At 34.5% G+C, this 21,709-nt stretch overlaps 1 protein-coding gene across 3 annotated transcripts; it reads left to right on the top strand.

Annotated features, from left to right (window-relative positions):
* The first annotated feature begins 4,086 nt into the window (after positions 1–4,086).
* LOC147384291 (Cyclophilin-like peptidyl-prolyl cis-trans isomerase family protein) lies at positions 4,087–19,017 on the top strand. 3 transcript variants are annotated; one of them, XM_086425879.1, is made up of 7 exons: positions 4,101–4,312; positions 6,838–6,861; positions 8,688–8,775; positions 14,053–14,145; positions 17,167–17,199; positions 18,537–18,593; positions 18,752–19,017. In XM_086425879.1, the coding sequence occupies exons 1-7, from the start codon at positions 4,149–4,151 to the stop codon at positions 18,860–18,862; spliced, it is 570 nt and encodes a 189-aa protein (XP_086282005.1). In that variant the 5' UTR covers positions 4,101–4,148; the 3' UTR covers positions 18,863–19,017. The 3 variants fall into 3 exon arrangements, with proteins under 3 accessions (XP_086282007.1, XP_086282008.1, XP_086282005.1); XM_086425881.1 differs by lacking the exon at positions 6,838–6,861 and having other exon boundaries at positions 4,087–4,312; XM_086425882.1 differs by lacking the exon at positions 17,167–17,199 and having other exon boundaries at positions 4,100–4,312.
* Positions 19,018–21,709: the final 2,692 nt, after the last annotated feature.

The following is a 21,709-nucleotide window of genomic DNA, read 5'->3' as shown; positions in this document are numbered from 1 at the left end:
ATCCGGTTGACGCGTTGATTAATCAGGCGGATGCAAAAATGGGGTGTCTACAAGAACAAGTTAGTATTTCACGACGAAAGGCTAATTTTGGACTTTTAATTAGTTAAAAAAGTGTGACAAGTTAGATATTCCAAATATATCATATTTTACCATTTTGGACTTAACTTTTGACTCGATTACTAAAATGAGGCAAGATCACTAGGATTGAAACTCTAATTGAGAGAAAATATTTTTATTTTATAAAGGAGAACCAGTTCAGACGGCAAAATGGCAGAAACTTGTTGTCAAGGAAACCGTAGTTTTTGTCTATAAAAGATCTTAACTCTTTAATTTTTGGGCTCTCTCTCTCTCATCTCCTTTTCTAATCTCTTCTTTCAATTTTTTAGTTTTAAGCTTTATTTTTATTTTTAGGGAGATTGATGAATTCATGTTAAACTAATTAGATTTAATTATAATATTTTTATTTTTACATATGTTTTTAAAGGTTTTTAATAAATTTCTCTTCAACAACCTTGAATCTTAAGTATGTTTCAACTATTTCTCCTTAACCGCCATGTTCAATGGATTCGTTATTATTGAAAAAAAAATCTACTATATCAAATGCTCACCATGATGGAAGATCACTGGACAGTAAAATATTATAAGGGGAAGAAATTTTAACTAGTTAATTAGATTTAGTTCACAAGGATTTTTAATGAAAAATATTCCGAGTCAAGATCCTTAGTTAAATTTTTTATTTTAACTATATTCAAGAACTTGAATATGCATATTAGATTTAATTATGTTATTGTGGTGGATTGACTCTCCCTAGGATTTCTTAAGTTGCAAGTCTTTCTTAGTGTTAATTATTTTTGATAAAATTTAGTTTTTCTACAAAATCACATATTTTTTCATTTGATTTTCTAAAATTTAGAATATTAATCCCCGAATCCTTAATGGAATGACCATACTTGCCAGTTTAAAGTAAGTTTTTAATTTTATATTTATTATTGTTCTCTTTAGAAACATCTTTACACGACGATGAAAGCGCCCTCGATCCGCGGGGTGCGCGGATCCGCTTTTGACCCTTGAGGTTTGGGAGTCGCCACCTAGTTATTGTGGTCTAGGAACCAAACTGACTCTAACATGGATAAAAAGAACTAATCTACCACAAAAAATCTGAATTCGGGGATCATGTTACGGGGTTGGAAAATGTTAGGCACCAACCCCGCCCGGCCAAAGCCGGTCTTTACTAACTTTCCAAATATATCACATTGCTAAAAATCTAGATAAAAATAAAAAAATTACATACCTTTCCGATAGCAAGGATTTTGTTCCCTCAGATCTAACAAAAAGAGCTCATTGTATTGTACTCCCCTTGCTTCGTTCTGTCTCCGGATTTGACTTCGGATCTCCTAGATCAAGGTATCTCCTTGTTTTTGGATCTGAACTCTTCAAGTTTGTTGCGGATTTGGGGGTGTTTTTGGAGGGATTTTAGGTGTTTTCTAGACTAAAATTGAAGGAGGGATGTTAGGTAAGGAGTTGGGGCTCCAAAACTAGGGTTTATGGGGGGCTAGGGGAGCTTCTAGACCTACTTCTCTTAGGGTTTATGATTTGATACGAAAATAGGGTGTGAGCACCTCTATTTATAGAATTTTTTTAAGGTTGATTTGGATAGAGTTAATGTTTAATTAGAGATCTTTTAATTAGAGTTGTGTTTTAGTTAAAATTGTTTTAGGTAGAATTGTGTTTTAATTAGAATTATTTTAGGTAGAATTATTTTTAAGTTAGAACTCTATTAGATAGAGTTATTATTTAATTAGAATTCTATTATGACTTTTGGTCTTATTTGATTGACTTTTAATGTTTTGACTTTAGTCTTAATTGATTGACTTTTAATATTTTGACTTCAGTCTTGTTTAATTGACTTTAATTTTGACTTTAGTCTCACTTGATTGACTTTAATACTTTGACTACAGTCTTGCTTGATTGACTTTAAATTTTGGAGAACCCCCTTCCATTATTTCTTTAATTCTTTGGACCCCCAAATGGAGGGGTCCTTAAAGAAATATCCCACGAACCCTCAACAATTTTACCCGAAAGTCCGATTGATCGATTTTTTAGGTTCAAAATTTTAAATTAATTTCATCAATGTTTCAATTTAATTATTTAATATTTTATTTATTAATTTTGAATTTTTTAATTATGAAAATTATGAAATTACCGTTTTGCCCCTAGAGAGGACTTTTCACGTTTCAAGTCGGTTTTTAATGTTCTAAGATGTTTTAGAATCGGTTTTTCGTAAGGAATTCAATGAGAATGTTGGTTTGTGTCATTTATGAAAATTTTTATGTGAAATGATTGTGAACTTTATGAGGGGCATTTTCGTAATTTTGTCAAATTCTGTTAAAATTGGTGAAATGATTTATTTGGTTCCGATTTGTTATTTTATGTGTTCGAGAGAGTTTTTCTAAGCGTAATGTAGGCTCTAGGGTTGTTTTGAGGTTAGGGGTATTTTGGTAATTTGGTAATTTTTTAGTGATTTTTATCGTGAAGTTTCTTTTTGGTCTGCAAGATGATGATTTCTATGTTTCTAGGGTCGTATTTTCCTAGCGTAGCGTGGTTTCTAAGGTTTTGTCAGTTCGAGATACCTCATCCGGATTTCTGAAACACATCTGGTAACAAAATAAAGCAATGGAATACACATCCATCATTGGGAATCATTGCAATCGGATTGACGAGTTGATTAATCAGGCGAGTGCAAAAATGGGGTGTCTACAGACGAACATTATTCTTTATAAGTAATCAATGTTTAACCATTATCATGAAACTTTGATCTTTGCCCCTTTCCAGTGTTTCCAAATTTACCCAAGAACTTGCCCAACCAAAGTCCTCTATCTTTTGACAACACTATCCTTATAGTCCATTTTCTCCCAACTTTCTTAGTCTTAACCCTTTTTTTGTTTCTTTCCCAACTAGATTTGAGCACAATTTTTTTTGATTCAACATGTAATTTGTTCATCTTGAAGTCCTTTCTTCAACAACATAAAAGTTCAAAACTACTCTTACAGTGCCTTTCTCAGAAAATTCAAATCATTTTTTTTCTTCCAAACACCCAAGAAATCATCTCTCTCTCTCTCTCTCTCTTTCTCTATACTTAATCTCACTTTCTAGGGTTTTGAGAAAAAATCTTTCCCTAAACATTTATGGTTTTAGGAACAATGGTGCCTGAACATTTTAGCAAGAGAACAGAGGTTGAGATTTGCAGCGATGATGAGGGTCTAAGGGGTGCATGGTTCACTGCTACAGGTCTTCTATCTAATTAGAGGAGAGGTATGATCTTTGTCAAGTACTAGAGTTTAATACAGTTTCGCTCACTGTTTATCGATCAAGAAGTTTTATTTCATTATACCCCAAAAAATAAAAATGAGTGTTCGAATGTTTTGCAACTATCTCTAAAAAATAATTGACTTATTTTTTTGAGATATTTTTCAAAATGTGCACAACTTATGACTAAATTTTGGTCCGGTCTACTATTCATTTTAATTCCCAAAACATGTTTTTTCTAGTGAATTTATCACTTTTATAAAAAAAAATTCGTTGATAAATTATCAGTGAGATTGTTGATATGGCAAAATCGTTGATGTTTTATTACCGAATTTGTTGATTATAAAAGTGACGAATACAATGGAAAAACATGTTTTGGGAATTGAAATGAACAATCTACTGGACTTAGAATTTTGTCATATTCATTACATGGAGATTCACCCTATTTTTATTTAAATTTATTTATTTATTTAAATTGGAGTGTAATAAGTAAAAGTTGTGGTGCCAATAGCAGCCCTCATAAATTTTTTTATAAAATAAGGTTTTGTAACAATAACCGAGTTAAATCATTGAATATTATATGACACGGTGACACCAACGAGTCAATTCGGTATCCATGGGGGCCGAGACGAGATAAAATGCCGCCGTCCTCTGCCGTACGCACTCATCATAGAACTGTATATCATTTGCCTCGGGATACATAAGAAAAAGATTTATGGTTTTTCATATCCCTAGGAAAATGATCTACGGTTCTGTGATGGGGGGCGTAGGTCATAGTGGGGAGGAAATCAGTAGAATTAAACACTGTTAAAGGTTTTTGGAGTCTCTCTCTCTCCATTTTCATGGCGTCTGGTGGAGGAAATGCAGCAGTGGAGTGGCACCAGAGACCCCCAAACCCTAAAAACCCAATCGTTTTCTTTGACGTAACGATCGGGACCATCCCTGCTGGAAGAATCAAGATGGAACTCTTCGCCGATATCACTCCCAAAACCGCTGAAAATTTCAGGTTTGACTCTCACCATTCTACCTTCGAAACCCTAACTCAATGATCGATGAAAACCCCAATTAATCTGTTCTAGTTCGACAATCTCTCCATGATTTATTACCGAAACTCGAAGCAAAATAGTAACTTGTAGTAGTATTTCACAATTATTGTTGTAAATATTTGCATTTTTATGGACTTATTTGATTATCGTAATTGGTAAAAAATCTTGCATTTCTGAACCATTAATTTGTTTTTTGATTTTAAAAATCTTGCTTTCCTGTACACTTGGGCTGATTTTCATCATTTGCAATAAATCTGTTTTTTTTTTTCTTTGGAAGAAAATGAAAAAAAAACCTAATTTTTATAATTATTTTTTGCTATTGTAAGTTTTGGGGACCATGCACATTTTAAAATGGTGCGATTTTATATAATAGAATCAAGTTACTTGTGATGCCATTCTTCCTTAACTTATTGTTTCATCTTTTCTTAGTATATGTTAGTCGGTTTTTCAACACCATTTTTTGGGAAAGTGTAGAATTGATTAATTTGCTGGAATGTAAATTTGATTCAATTATGAATATTGATTTTCTAACTAGAGAATCTTCACTTGGCCAATAACTTGGCTGACGTGGAGGTCAAGATTACCTACCTAGGAAATGCAAAAGAGAGAGGCAAAGCAGTGAAAAGCTAAAAATAATTAATTAAGTAGCTTGAATGTAAACTAGCCACGAATATATACAGAAGAGAGCTGCAAAAAGCACTAAAAAACTAAAATCCTCCATTGATAAGATGATCCCATCTAAAGATGGAATGGTTTTCCCCCTTGGAAAAAAAAAAACAATTCAAAGACGAAAAAAGAAAAAACCCATAGAATATGGGATGATTTAGACATGCCCACCTACATTTTGCTGAATATTAGAGATACCCTCCCATGTTTTGAAACTAACGACATGCATCCATTGACCTCTGTCTTCTACATAGACTAATGGGAAAAGACTCAAATGCCCTCATCTTTAACCTCTTTGGATAAAAATTTTAACCCTCATCAACCGTCTTAAGATTTTTATCTACTTCAAGTCTTCAACCGCAAGGCAAAATACAATTTTTGAAAAGGTATAAAATGATAAAATTTTGTGTAGAAAAATCCAGATCTTCTACAAATGACGCAAGTTAGAAAATGAGGGATGCAAATAAGATTGAATAGATTAAAGTTACCCTAGAGGTTGAAGAGCTTGAAGATGACTGGTTTTGGGAAGTAAAAAAATATATAAGATTTTCGAAGAAATTGAACATGATGGGATTTTGGATAGAAAAATCTAGGGTTTTATGTAAAGGGCTAGTTCTAGGTTGAAAATGATGAATTGAAGATAAATTGAGTAGATATACCATGGAGATTGGAGAACTTGAGGATGACTTATTTTGAGAAGAAAACTAGGAGTTTTTGTCTAAAGGTTGAAGAAGAGGGCATATGAGTCTTTTCCCCTTTAGTCTATTTAGAAGATCGAGGTCAAGGGATGCACGTCATCAGTTTAAAAAAGCAGGGTATTTCTAATATTCAGCAAAACGTAGGGGGCATGTCTAAATCACCCTAAAATATGTAAAGAGGAGCACTTTAGCATTAAAGTTTTAATGCTAGTAACAATCTCCCAAGTGTTCTCATCTTTGCTAAAAAAAATTATTCACTCGTATAAGTGATAGCTTATGACTGTGATAACATAATAAGTAAAGCTTCACCAAATGATAGGGATTCTTTGTTTCATGGCCTTTTGTATACCTTGTTCTTCCATGTACTTATGCACATGCTGGTTCTGCATGGGTGCTTTTGTCCCATCCTGTGACTAATAGTTTTTTTGCATGATCCATCATCTTAGATGTGCTCTAGGTGCAATCGAGCTTTTGTTAATGGATAGCCTTTTCCTCACTTATATGAATGGCAGATCAGGATCTTAGTTTTAGCCAATTTTCTCAACTATGTCAAAGTGCTTTGGTGACACTGGCTGTATATCCAGCAGCTTCTTCAAGCACAATAATAGAATTATTCTGAATGTGTGATGTAATGTGTTTCCTTGTATCTTGAGCAAAAAAATCTACGGTTTTGAGGACATTGCCACATTAGCATAGTCAGTTTGGAATAACTCTTATGGAATACCTAGGAGGTCGAGATTACCTTACAACGAAATATATAATAGAGTTGTGAAAAGCACTGAAAAGCTAAAACCCAATAATAAGATCCCATCTAAATATGAAATACACCCCCCCCCCCTCCCCCACATTCAAAAAAATAAAATAAAATACGTAGACAAGATAAAATAAAAAAAACCATAAACTCCATTATTCTCGATATGTGTTTCCTTTATGTACCTAGTGAAGCTTACCTAATTTGTTAGTGATGTCTTCTACTATTCTCATAACAATTTTGTTGATAAGTTGCTATTCTTTTGATTACTGCATGCAATTCTTTTTGACTCTGTGTTTAAATAATTTGCTTCATAGAATTGCCAAAGCTTCACTTCTTAAAACTTGACCTTTTTTTTTTGGTTTGGCAGGCAGTTCTGTACTGGTGAATACAGGTAGGTCAATTCCCTTATCTGCATTGTCAATAACTCAACTACTTTTGATTAGATGAAATTTTCATTTCATAAGCATTCTAGATTGCTACTATCATATTAATAAAGTTGTGACTTGTGAGCACTAAAATGACGGGATTACTTATTTTGCACCTACATGTTGGTGCTCTCTTTCCAAACACTCAAACATATTGCAAGAGGGAGCATTCTCCATCATATCCTTCGTCTAGTACGAAAAGCATAGCAGGGCCACGAATTGACTTTAGGGCACACCGAATTGGTGAAGACCCAATACATATGGAAAATAGAGAAGCAATGAGATCATATCTAAGTGGTGTCATTGCAATGGATCAAGAGATAATTAAATTCGCCTCACCCCTCCCCCCCTCCCCCCCCTTAACTTTACTCATGACACAGTCTTCCGAGATTTGTCCATGTACAATCGGGTGAGAATTTAGATGAGTAGAAAGAAAAAGACTTTCTAATTTACTCAGAAAATAACTATTGTTGTCAATCTCAAAATATGATTTTCCATATCAAAATATTTATAATAATTGTCACATTACCATACCTAACTTAAAAGTTTCATCACAGATAAAACACAAAATGTCTTTGTCAATTGTTATGATTTTTTTCTAAATGTGCAAACTGATGGAAAAACCACTTGAAAGGGCATTTTCGGACATACAAAGGAAGTAGGAAAGTGAAAGAATTTGGTTGTTTTATTTTATTTTCTGATAAGTATAATTTTATTCCAGAAATAGGAGGACGAGGTGACCCCCCTTAAGTACAAGAACAAACTTATAAAGATGAGATGGAGGAAAGGAGGATAGATTGGTCTTGACATCTGACCAAGGATTTCAATGCCCTCACACTATTAGAGGACTCTCATGAGAGAAAACCTGTAAAAAAAAATCTTTTTCACATTCATCTCTGAAGAGATCTTATTGCAATGTTAAAATAGTAAAAAAAAAAAGGAAAAAGAAACCTTCTAAAATTTGATTTTCTATTTTTCTAACATTCTAAAACCCTAATTACTTTGAAAACAAGTAACTACAACTAAAAGAACTAAATGAAAGTGGCTGCCGAACTCCAATTTTGGGCCTCAATATTAAGTGGCTGGCCCACTTATCAATTAAAAAAAAATATCTACCTTGCACCCACAACTTATTAATGAGAAAAAATAAAGTAGCTCACCCAAAAGCCCAAAAAACATCAAAACTCTCTAATAAAAACAAAAAATAAACTCCTAAAAGGAATCTAATTCTTCATGCCCGTGGTCCCCATCATTTGGACTTCCTATAATTGTTAAAAATACCTATGGTTGTTTGATAGTCTCCCCTCTTATAATCCAATCCATGGTGTATCGAAATGCTTTCTTTTACTTCCCATAATTTCCCTTATTATATTTTGAATAATGCCATAGACATTCATAGGTACGTGTTTGATTCTTGAGGTCTCTAGGAATCTAATTCTTCATGCTTGTGGTCCGCCATTATTTTGACTTCATGTAGTTGTTAAACACACCTGTAGTTGTTGGATAGTCTCCCTTTTGTAAACCAATCCATGGTGTATGGAAATGCTTTCTTTTACTTCCCATAATTTCCCTTATTGTATTTTGAAAAACCTTCTTATTCATTCATATAGAGCTAAAGTATAATGCTATATACATGCATAGGTACATGTTTGTATCCTAAGATCTGAAAGATGTTGTGTCAGATAACTTGTATCTATGTTGAACACCAACACTTGTCCATGTCATTGTTTGTATAGGTAAAGATATTTATGTTTGGTAATAATCTCTTTCTTTTGTCTGAGTTAATTTGCAGAAAAGCAGGAATACCAGTTGGGTACAAAGGCTGTCAGTTCCATAGGGTGATTAAGGATTTCATGATTCAGGCTGGTGATTTTATAAAGGTCAATAGCTGTCCATTTATTTTAAGTGCAGTTGTAGTTTAATCATCTAGATTCATTTGCATCAAAATCATTCTGCTCTTCTGATTTTTCATTTTCTGAAGTTAAGATTGTTCATTATTTTGTTTGGTGGTGACTACTTGTAACGTGTTTGTCAAGGACACTCTATTTTCTTGAGAATAATGCTGAGGGGCACCTTTGTTTAACACATGGTGGCATTATCATTGGGAAAATCTTAGTTTATTGAATATCTTGCCATCGTATAATTAATAAACTGGTTAATTTATTTAAATTAAATTTTTTTAGATTTTTAATATTTACAAAGATCAATCAATTTGAAAATATATCGACATATTAAATCAAATGTATGGATGTATCAACTTACCTGGTTTGGCATGCCTAGCACTGGATGCGTGTGACATAGACTCATGTGTCTATATTTTAAGTTAACATAGGCCGTAACTAATGGCATCAAACTATATATCAGAATGGGTGCAAACAAATGGTTGTGTATGCAAGTGCTTGGGGAGTTAACTTTGTCTTATAAATAGAAGAATAATGGAATAGAAATCGTCAAGTCTCAGTTAGAGAACTTGGTAGGAATTTATAATAATCAAAGAGTCAAAAAGACTAAAAAGCGCTTATAATGAGAAATATGAAAATAAAATTTATAGCTAAACAATTAGGACTAAAATAATTATATTATTTCCAATACTCCTCTCAAGCTGGGGCAGATATATCAATTAAACCCAGTTTGACAAGGTGAAAATTCATGATAGAAGGGTCGACAGATTTCGTAAGCATGTCGACAAGCTGACCTGAAGAAGAGACGAAGATTGTCTGAAGATCACCAGATTGAACTTTTTCCCTGAGAAAGTGAACATCAACCTCAATATGGTTATTTCTTTCGTGAAGGATTGAGTCAGAAGGAAGCATTATAGCAGACTTGTTGTCACAAAACAAATTAGAAGAACTGGAAATAGGAAATTCCAACTCCGTTAACAAAGATTGAAGCTAAATTAGTTCACGTGCCAAGGACCATAACACGATATTCAGTTTCAGCAGAAAAACAAGAAACCACATTCTGTTTCTTACTTTTCCAATAGATAAGATTATTACTTCAAAAAATACAGAAACCAGAGGTAGATCTCTTATCTATAAGAGAACCAGCATAATCAGCATCTGTAAAACAAGACAAATGCGGTTGAGCAGTGGAAGAGTAGAAAGCCCAAGACCAGGACACGATTTTAAGTAGCGAAGAATATGATAAAAGGCATCATGATGAGAAGTACGCAGAGTATGCATGAACTGATTGACTACACTAACCGCAAAGGACAAGTCCGATTTAGTGTTAGTTAAATAAATCATATGACTTACAAGTTTTTGATAAGAAGAAAAATCCGATAAAAGATCCTAAAGTCAGCCTGAAGGTGGTGATTCTAATTGATAGGGGATGAAGCAGGACGACAACCAAGTATCTCAGTGTCATGAAGAAGATCTAATGTGTATTTACGCTGAGATAACGAAATATAACGGTGAGAGTGGGTTACTTCTATCCCCAAAAAGTACTTGAGTGGACCCAATTCTTTAATCTCAAAAGCACTACTCAATAGTATCTTAACTCTGTCAATTCATTGTGCATCATCACCAGTCATAATAATATAATCCACATAAACTAAGACAATGGTACAACCATCCACTCCTCGACGAATAAAGCAAATATGATTTGAGTGGTGTCTAGAAAATTCCATCAATAAAATAACCTCAGAAAAATGCTGAAACCCGGCTCGCAGGAACTGTTTTAAGCTATACAGAGATTTAAGAAGGCGGCATACCTTCCCAGAATACTCTCCTTGAAGACGAAACTTTGGAGGGGGTCCATATAAATAACTTTAGTCGAATCACCATTCAGAAATGCGTTCTTCACATCGAGTAGGTGAAGTCGCAAAGAGTGACATGTAGCTAAAGAAATAAGAAGTCGAACTGTGGAAAGTTAGGCAACGAGAACAAACGTGGCACCAAAATCTTTTTCAGGAGTTTGTGTAAACCCTTTAGCAACGAGGCATGTCTTATATCGATCAATAGTCCTATCGGCGAGATATTCGATTGTAAAGACCCATTTGCAACCAATGGTCCTCTCCCCAGATGGAAGGGTGTTAAGCTCTTAGATATTATTTTTCTACAAAGCCTCCATCTTAGTAGTCATAGTTCTAGTCTACCGAGGGTCTTGCAAAGCCTCTGATATAGACTTATGTAGGCCTGATAAGAGGAAGAAAGATCCTGATAAGAAATAAACTGGGTAATTGAATGATTAGTCACATGCCCCCGCTTACCTTTGCGAATGGCAATAAGCAAGTGAGAGTCAGAAATAGAAGGGATAAGGACAGGTATATGTGTAGAGGTAGGAGAAGATATACTTGAATCCAAGGAGGAGGTTGGCAAAGGTAGAAGAGAGCGAGGTCGACGAGTGTAGACTTTAAGCGTTGGCAAAGATGAAGAAAAAACTGGAGAAGGCAATACTATAGGAGACGGATTCTGCAAAGTAGAAGATTCCTACAAAGTAAATGTGGCACTAAAGTATGAGTGGCACTAAAGTATGAGACATTTCAAAGAAAGTAACATAAAGGGAGCGTATGACACGATGAGAAACTGGATCATAGCACCGATACTTTTTTAACATAGAGGAGTAACCTAAGAAAACGCATCGAATAGCTTTATCATCCAATTTTGTACGATTAGGAGTTTTGTCCTGAACAAAGCATGTGCACCCAAATACTTAAGGTGTAATGAGGAAAAGTATGCTATCAGGTTGAAGGAGATGAAGAGACACTTGTCCCTCTAAGGTGCGACTCGGGACGCGTTTGATATCTCAAATAGAGAAGGTAAGGGGTGGTGTTGAGGATCTGTGTCCGAAGTGCCTCAAACTCAGGACGTAGACCCATAAGAAATTGGTAGGTCTGACGTCGAGCAATCATTTTAACCACATAATTGGTTGTTTCTGAAGACAATTCAGTCATAGACTCATAATGAGATAGTTCCTCCTAACGTGACTGAAAAAATCTAAAGTAATCAATTACACTCTGAGTCTCTTGGGTAGCTTGGGCAATGTCTCAATAGAGTTCATAAATCCTCGAGTCATTCCTAGCATGTGCATATGTCTGAGTAAGTGTTGATCACAAAGAAGAGATAGTCTCATGATACATGAACATGGTATAGATGCGCTGCTCCATGGAGTTGAATAGGCATCCAAGGATAGTGCAATTGTCGATCTCTCATGATTCAAATTTGGGATTAGTAAGGGGTGGCTTAGTAACGGTGTCAGAGAGCCATCTAGATTTCCTTCTACTACCTAGATAAAGTCGTATAGATCGAGACTATGACTGAAAGTTCCAATCATCGAAAAAAGCAGTAATAATATGTTGTCTAAGGAATTAAGCCCTAAGTACAGTGTTGGAATCCTTGATCTCTTGATTCAATGTCATCGCAGAAATTAATAACTTTGGCTTGAAGGGAGATCTTTTGGAATTTTAACCCAATATGGAATAAATCATGAGAAGATAGAGCAGTTTTCTATTCCTTGAAAACAGCCAAAAAAGAACCTCAACCTTTTGCTCAGCTTACAACAACACCCCCTGTTGCTGTCGCAGGGTAGAAATCAGCCTAACAACTTACCCAAATTGTTCCTATTGCTTTTGTAGGACAGAAAAAGGGCAAACAACCTTGCCGCAGTACCTAGAAGTGTAGAAAAAGACCAAAAAACCTTTGCTGCAAATGTTCCTAGTGCTGTTGTAGGGCAAGAAAGAGGCTAACAGCCTTGCTGCAACACTCAGGAGTGATCCTATTGCTGTCGCAGGGGAGAAAAGGGGTCAACAGTCTTACCGCAATACCCAGAATTGCAGAAAGATGGCCAACAGTCTTGCTACAACACGCAGAAACCACTTTATTGTTGTCACAAGGGCAGAAAACAACAGTCCAGTTTATCGTAGGGTACCCAATAGTACACCAACAACCTTAGTGAAGAAACTAACTCTAACGTAGGGTAGAATCACAGTGCAGAAACCCTATCTCAGCATGTGATAACTAAAGAAAAATCCCTAACGCAACATACGATCAAGAGAGAAAAAAAAGAAAAAAAGATCTTCTAATGACGAGGCTGCTAGGTTAGTAGATCTCAAGAACTAGAAGATTGATGAGGGAAGAAAGGAGAAGAGAAGAGGAGAAGAGGTGAGAAGGGACTTCAAGATCCAAACAACCTGAAGAGGGGAACCCAAAGGGGGACGTCCTCTAGAGGCTCTGATACTAAGAAGAATAAGGGAATAGAAATCGTCAAGTCTCAATTAGAGAACTTAGCAGGAATTTATAATAATCAAAAAGTAAAAAAGACTAAAAAGCCCTTACAATAAGAAATATGAAAATAAAATCTATAATTAAACAATTAGGATTAAACTAACTATATTATTTCCAATATAAATCATTGTTGAAGAAAAAAAACCAATCTATGTGTAGAAGTAATTTGATTAGCTACAAATGTTGTAATATTTTTCTTAAATAGTTTTGATAATTTATAGACCAAGATAAAATAGTATAAAATGTTGGAAGCAATTTTTTTTTATTTTAAGGAAACTCTTTAGGTGAGTATGCAATGGACAAATAAGCTCATAATCAAGCCTCTTCCTTGGATAAGGAATCTGCAATATTGTTTTCCTTCCTATGGACACATGGGTAAACCTCACCTACCACCATCTGCTAATATCCGTAGGATAAACACATCACTCTCCATCCGTTAAGAACACCACCTTTGCAATAAATGACCTCATGTCAAAGGAAGGTTTTGTGACTGTCAAAGTTGATGAACTTGGCCTAATATAGGCCAGCCTTTTATTTGCTGTGTAACCAATATGAATGTTCTTACCTCACCATTGTTATCCCTGCATAGGGGGCAATTCTTGAAGAGGGTGGGTTGCTCGTCATTCCACCACCAAAGTTTAGCTTAAGGACCTTACCTATTAAATGGTTCTTTTTTGGTAAGGGCCAATTGAAACCTACTCGAAACAACAGTTTCTCCATCCACAGATGCAATGCCAACTTTTGATCATTTGAAATTCTTCTAATATATATTTTTTGATAGATAAATTCTTCTAATATTTGATAGATATCATTTATTAACTTCGTAGAAAATTATGCTTGTCATAGCAGTATCATGGTTACTTCTACGAACTCTTCTTACCATGTGAAGATTTCATTTCCTGCCATTTAACATTAGTGATAATTGTTTTTCAGGGTGACGGTAGTGGGTGTGTATCCATCTATGGAAGCAATCTCGAAGATGAAAATTTCATTGCAAAACATACTGGCCCTGGCTTATTGTCAATGGTATGGGTTGCCCCTCGAATTAACCTCAATCAGTTTTATGCCAGAACTGTTCTTTTATCTCTAGTGTTTGCTTTTTTCCATTTATTTTAATAGGAGATACTAGTCACTATTTCTCTTTCTTTTTGTTTATCATGTAATTGTACAACATGTATGTTGTATTTCTCAGTGTTTTTAGAGGCATGTGAGGCTTACGCCTTGAGGTGCGCCTTCAATAAATCGTGAATTGAACATGATAATGCGTTGATCTACAAGGTTGACCATTGTTCTTCAAATCTAGAGCTTCTTTGGTGAACTCCAATGGCTTAGGTTTTGGATGAGAGAATGGATCTTTCTCTCTTTCGATGGTATAAAATGTTGGAAGGGAGTGAGTTGCACTTTAAAAATTATTTTTCAAGGATTTATTAGAGAAATTATAGGTGAGGGCATTTCTGTTGAAAAACACGAGTTACTGTAACAAAATCTCCCATTGAGTATTAAAAAAAAAGTGACCCTTTTTTACCGTTGCCATAAACCTATGGAATTTTTATGCTAAAAGTCTTATTTGTAAATTCAAGATAAATTTTTGGAAATTAAGAAAATTCTAAATTGTGGTTTGCATCTCACCACAAGTTTCTTGAAGATGATATGGAAGCACAGGTTTTCATTACAAATGCCATTATTTGATGGTTTCTTCTTTCTCTGCTCGTGTCAAAATAAGAATGAAGATCTCACTATAGTGCTATTGAATTGCTGGTGGGTCATTCCTTTTCTTGGTTGCACTCTAGTGCATAGTGCATAGTTACAAAAAACTACTTTTTTTAAGTATCGTTTAAATCATGTTTTGTGACTCCAACGATTAAAATAATGAAAAGATATGATTTTTCGTAAAACTGTGTTTTTTAACATTTTAAACACGTTTTTTTTTACATTTTAAACACAATTTTCCGGAAAAGAATGAAAGTAACTTTTTTTTTTCGTACGCCTATGGTTAATTTTTGTGGCCTTGTGGTTGTTTGTGATTTGGTTTATAAATGTTGTTTAATATAGACTTCGGATGTCTTGATGTTATGGTTTTTTAATTTCTACAGTAGTGTATTGTTTTGCTCAAAAGATAAGTTGATTCAATTTTTTTAGCATCATAAAATATATAATGATGGGTGGAAACATGTTATCACTCGTTCATTCAATATAATAATAATATATATATATCTATATATATATATATATATATGGGAAATGTTCAGCACCCTAAGTTTTACCACACACTTTAACAAACGTTTTTTGTCCTACATGGGTTAGAAGTTTTGGAATGAGCTGATTTTTGGTGAGGATGATCTCTATGATTAGAAGATCATCCTCCCCAAAAATCAGCCCATTCCGAAATGTTTAACCCCATGTTTACACGTTGAAAAATCGTGGACCGTCCATTTTTTGTAAATCAATTTTGATGGGGTTAGAAGTTTTGGAATGAGCTGATTTTTGGTGAGGATGATCTCCTCACCATAGAGATCATCCTCACCAAAAATCAGCTCATTCCGAAACTTCTAACCCATGTAAGACAAAACGCGTTTGTTAAAGTGTGTGGTAAAACTTAGGGTGCCGAACGGGACCCTATATATATATATATATATATATATATATATATATATATATATAGGGGAGCATTCGGAGGCCCTAAAGAGAGCTAAACATTTTTTCAAAATATGGGTTAGAAGTTATAGAATGGGCTGACTTTTGTTAGGATGATTTCCTCACCATAGAGTTCATCCTCACAAGAAATCAGCCCGTTCCGAAACTTCTAACCCATATTTTGAAAAATGGTTGGCTCTCTTTGGGGCCTCCGAACGCTTCCCATATAAATAATATTGGAAAAGGTTGCACGGACCAAGGGACCATGTAGAGCATGGACCAAGGTCCACATTTGGGCCATGTGAATTGTCACATTGGTCCAAATGATAACTCAACCTCTTGTTTGTCGTCTAGATTGGGCTTGAAAATAAAATCCTCCCAAAAGAAATATATTTTGGCGTTGAATCTTGAGTTTAAAAATGGACGGTCATTGAACTCTTAGATTTACAATTTAAATCCAACGGTGAAAAAATTTCTTTTTTCAATTCTATTTTTTTGAGAGTTAATAAAAATTTATGCTCTATGTACATGTGGCACCCAATGGTGTATTTGGGTGCCACGCTAACATGTGACCCATAGAGATGCATTGCCCTTTAGTCCATATAACCCATCTCATCTCTCTCTCTCTCTTCAGAGGCCCTAAAGAGAAACATTTTTCAAAATAAGGGTTAGAAGTTTCGGAATGGGCTGATTTTTTGTGAGGATGATTTTTATGGTGAAGAAATCACTCTCACCAAAAATCAGCTCATTCCGAAACTTCTAACCCTAGTTTACAAGTTGAAGAATCATGGACCGTCCGATTTTTTTAAATCACTTTTGATGGGGTTAGAAGTTTTGGAATGGACTGATTTTTGGTGAGGATGATCTAGGCATTGAAAAAATGTTTGGCACTCTTTAGGGCCTTTGAACGCCACCCATTATTTATATGTATATATGGGGAGCGTTTGGAGGCCCTAAAGAAAACCAAACATTTTTCAATATATGGGCTAGAAGTTTCGGAATGGGCTAATTTTTTGTGAGGATGATCTCTATGGTGAGGAGATCATCCTCACAAAAAAAAAAACAGCCCATTTTGAAACTTCTAACCCCTTTAAAAGTGGTTTACAAATAATTGACTGTCCACGATTCTTCAACTTGTAAACTGGGCTTAGAAGTTTCAGAATGGGTTGGTTGTTTGTTAGGATGATCCCCTCACCATAGAGATCATCACAAAATATCAGCTCATTCCAAAACTTCTAGCCCATATAGTGAAAAATGTTTGGCACAATGGTTGGCTCTCTTTAGGGCCTCCAAACGCTTCCCTATATATGCATACTAGTGTATTGTAAACTATTGTTGCTTGTTTGAGTTACAGCCCAGTGGAACTATTTCCAAGATTTGAAAGGCATGTTGTGTTTTTTCCCCCCTTTGCAGGCAAATAGCGGACCAAACACTAATGGATGCCAGGTAAATTTCAAAATTATTTCTGGTCAATTTCATTAGCTGTCACATGGTCTTTTCCAGAATCAGTCAATATGCATTTTCCTTTCCCAGCATGGTATATGCATCCTTTGTCTTTTTGAATGTTTGTTAAGTGCAATTAGTTTGATAGGCTTAAGTGTGAAGGTTGGGTTTTGATTCCAGGTCTCTGGTATTATCACGCATGATCAGTACTTTATAGCTAGTTTTGTTACTTCTGTTCAAAACTCAAATTTCGTTCTGAAACCTGTTTCGAAACATTTTTTAACATATAATCTGTAGGGAGCCCAGCATTATGTAATGCCACATTTCTGTTGTTTTGAAGATAGTTATATTGGATCCTGCCAGATACAGAACCCAATTGACATAAATGAAAACTTTTTTTATTTTTTTAATATGCAGTTGGATTAGTTGTTAGAAATTAGTGGGTGAAGGCTGATTTTTAACCCAGGTGTTGGTAATATGAACACTCACAAACCTAGCTAACTTGTCAAACCCTTGTTAGGATCCTGATGAATGAATCCTGGTCCCCATTCGATTCTATAAAGTCAAGTCTTATGTCAATTCAAGTTTTTTTGGTATTCTCCTCATTTGGAACATTCTATACAGTGTGTTCTTTCCAACTGGCACTGATAAATTTTGGTTGCACATGACCAAATGACCCGAGGCGACTAAATTTTCTCGAATGCTTGATTATATCTTTCTTCTCATCCATTTCAATATTCTCATCTTGGCTACACTCAATGCATTGATCATATATTAATGCAGAAGTTAATCTTCGCTTCAACCATTCGGTTCTAATTCTGTTGGGAAACATTCTAATTAATCTTTAAAACCTTACTGATAATATAACCAAGACAACACAAATGGTATATCTTCTAAGTTTTTAATGTCTATTAATTTTACGATGTGTATATCCTTGCTAAAGTTGCACTCACCTATTCTGATTTTTGGTCTGATTTATTCTAAAGCCCCCACATTCTTAAGAAGCTCTAGTCTGTTAAACTAACTTTATGTTATCTGCACCAATGGACCCCCTCTTGAACGTGCAATTATTTCATTTATGACTAGAAAAATAAAAAATAAAAAATTATGATTCAAGACTTGATTTTGGCGTGTTTTTGGGCCGGCGACAAAATCAGTGAGAAATGGTAGTCTTTACAAAATAGAAACAAGTTTTAGCTCATATTCATTCCTGTTCATGCACATCTAACCTTTGATTTTTCGAATATATTTTTGTAAAATGAGTTGTTTGCATCAGTGATGTTTCCTCCAAACAACTTTATTCTTCATCAAATCCTGATTATATTTTTCTTTCCCTGTAGTTCTTTATTACGTGCTCGAAATGTGATTGGCTTGACAATAAGCATGTAGTTTTTGGGGTAAGCTCTACTTCTGGTCTAATTTTACTTTCATGTGAAGTAATATATATGAATTATTTTTTTCCCCTCAAAGCCATTTTCACCTTTTAGAATTGTCGATCCCAAATAGTTTGAATAAGGCATTGTGGATGATGATGATGTATGTTGATTTCTTGTAGAGAGTGCTTGGAGATGGTCTTTTGGTTGTCAGAAAGATTGAGAATGTGGCCACTGGACCTAACAACCGTCCTAAACTTGCATGTGTCATTGCTGAATGTGGGGAAATGTAAAACGCCGCCGTGATACTAATTACGAAAGTTTATGAATCTAATGTTGATATTCAGGTAATTTATATCGATGTAATTCTCCTAATCATTATCTTTACTGAAAACCAATTACTCGGGAATGTAGTTACATGTTACGCCATTGAAAATAATTTTCGCAAGCTCTTGAGGAATTGTAGAACTATCACCAACAACGAAAATATTTCTCTCATAATCTGCCTCTCAAAAAGAAGTCATGAGTGCAAGTAGTGAATGATGAAGCCGGCAACTAGATTTCCTTCATTAGCTCCACAAATTTCAAAGAAGGATCAAACAGCCCATTAATGCAATTGATTTTAGTACATGTAATCTGATCTCATTAGAATCTGAGATATTCCACTTCTCCTTGTGAATCTAAGACACGGGAACGACTCTCCCCATGTCTTCATGATATTCACATCCGGACATCGTCAGAGAACTTTACTCTGCCCTGGAGTTCAAGCAAATATATGGAACAATTTCATAAAATAAAATAAAATAAAAAATCCTCCAATTTCTTTCCTTCAGATTGGAAACTGAATTCCTTTTGTTACAAATATTTTGATTGCCACCAAACTACAACTGACTCGACTTATCCTGGATTTCCATAGACCTCTCTTCCATGTCCAGCCACTGAAGGAGCAATCGAAAAATAAAACTAAGGATCATATGACTCATGAAAAAAATCAAATGATCTCAACCATGTAATTAAGAAATCCAATGGTTGGGATTTCATTCTAAATAACCCCTAACTTTTGGGCGGTAACTTGATAGCCTAGTTAGTATGGATATATATTTAATTGGAACTGAAAACCACAGTTGGATTTCCTTTTTGATGGAATTGATTAGAGTTGGGTCTAAAATGGAATTGAACCAATAGGAACCAAAACCATTAGTTTCTATGGCATGAAGTTCTTTTAATTTTTCATATAAACTATGCATTAAAACTAAATAAAATGAGTCTAAAGAATTATATCTTGGAAAGAAGATAAATTTTGATTTTTGGAAAACTATTAACTCATATCTTGACTATAACAAGTTGTAGTTAAGTTGCTAATTTTTTTAAAAAAAGAAAAAATTCACAACAACAGGCAAAATATTTTTTCTTGTTCAATGGGTGTATCAATAATTTTCTACTACTCTTACCCCACCCAATAGGAAAATTTTGCGAGTGATGTTGAGAGAAATTGGTTTTATTCATTGACTCAAACGGCACGGCATTTTTGTCAAGAGTAGGTATTCACAAGATAAGAAACCCTCGGTTACTTTTTTCCATGGAATCTTGGAATATGAAGGATGGAGCCAAAAGCCCAACTTTTTCCATGGAATCTTGACGATTTAAATGGTGGATATACCAACAAATCGTTGATTTCGATTACTTTCTCATCCAAAATGGTTGATCTTGACCTTTTGACATATAACACTCGAGATCGACCTCAACGATTAAATTGTTGATATAGATCTACAATTGTCGATTAAGGACTATAAATTGTCAATCTCAATCATTTTCTCATCCAAAGTGATTTATAAGAGGAAAAGGTCACTAATAAAGAAAAAAATTCACTAATATTTAGAAAGAGGTCCCTCCCTCAGGGTTAAATGGGAAACCTGAAACCCTTTTTGGATTAAAGACCAATTGATGATAAGAGAAATTTGATTTAGTTAATTGGCCTAATCAACACGGCATTTTAGTCAAGACTAGAAATTCAAAAGTGATGTAAGGCGAAGAACAATCTTCCAATTAATTTGTTAATTCTCAAAAGAATACCAAACAATTGAGCATCAAAAGCTTGCTGATTCACACAAAATACTAAGAAATTGGAAATAAAGAGAATTCTCTAAAAACATAAATTTTATTAATCAAAAGATGTTCCCTGTATTTGAACTACTATACTATAGAAAATAGGCTTATTCCTACAAAAATACAAAATAACCAAAATAAAAAAATAAAAAAACTATCAAAGTAAAAGGATCTAAGCATGTAAATATATACTGCTTAACCATAAAAGTAAAAGGAGAATCGACAGTGCATTATTTTGACTTTTACAACTAAAGTTATTAACAAAACAAAACTTCTATAAAATAACAAAATCATCAAGAAAATAACGTAAACGAAAGAATTAGGCTTAAAAAAGGAATGTCTATAACTTGCTAGGGATCTGAAAATCTGAACATTTCCATTGAAAAATAGGTCTCCTTGGATGATTTTGACTTTGTTGCTCGTTTTGATCCGTAGGCCTAGTTGGGCTTGTTGCATTGAATCATTCTCCTTGGATTGAAAGGAATTCATCCTTGAGTTCAAGGCGTCATGTGAAGTGTATGGTCCAATAGCCTTTAACATCAACTTGTTGTACTCAACAACTTGACAACAATGAGGCCATCCGGGTGGTTGTTCTTCAGGATACACATAAATGAACTCATCTAATAAAATTTTGACTATAATTGGGACATAATTGAAATTTATTTCCTCTCCTTTCTCGAATTGAGGGAGTGTGAAATGATGTGGATGAATTTGAGTTCTTATTTATAATTTGAAAAATATCTTATTTGACAAAACGTACCTAAACTTTAACTATCGGTCTCTGTGGACGCTATTTTTTGTAGAGCACTAGGAGTTGACACGTGGTTCCTAGGGATCCGTAAAAATCCAGGTAATCAAGATATTCTATCCAAGTTCAAGCAACTAATTAACTTAGTTAACTCGGATGGTATAGTGATTATGGGCATATATACCTCGAAGGGTCGAGGAAGTGTTAGAACGAAAAAGCTAAGAATCAAATGGGCGAAAATCTAGCCAAAATCCTCCAAATCGGGGACTATAGCTAATAAAAGATA

The sequence above is a fragment of the Akebia trifoliata genome, chromosome 15 (genome assembly GCF_017979445.1).
Source record: "Akebia trifoliata isolate Shusen 1 chromosome 15, ASM1797944v1, whole genome shotgun sequence".
NCBI classification, from domain to species: Eukaryota; Viridiplantae; Streptophyta; class Magnoliopsida; order Ranunculales; family Lardizabalaceae; genus Akebia; species Akebia trifoliata.
The sequence above is the reverse complement of the archived record's forward strand: the minus strand, read 5'-3'. Positions and strand labels throughout refer to the sequence as shown.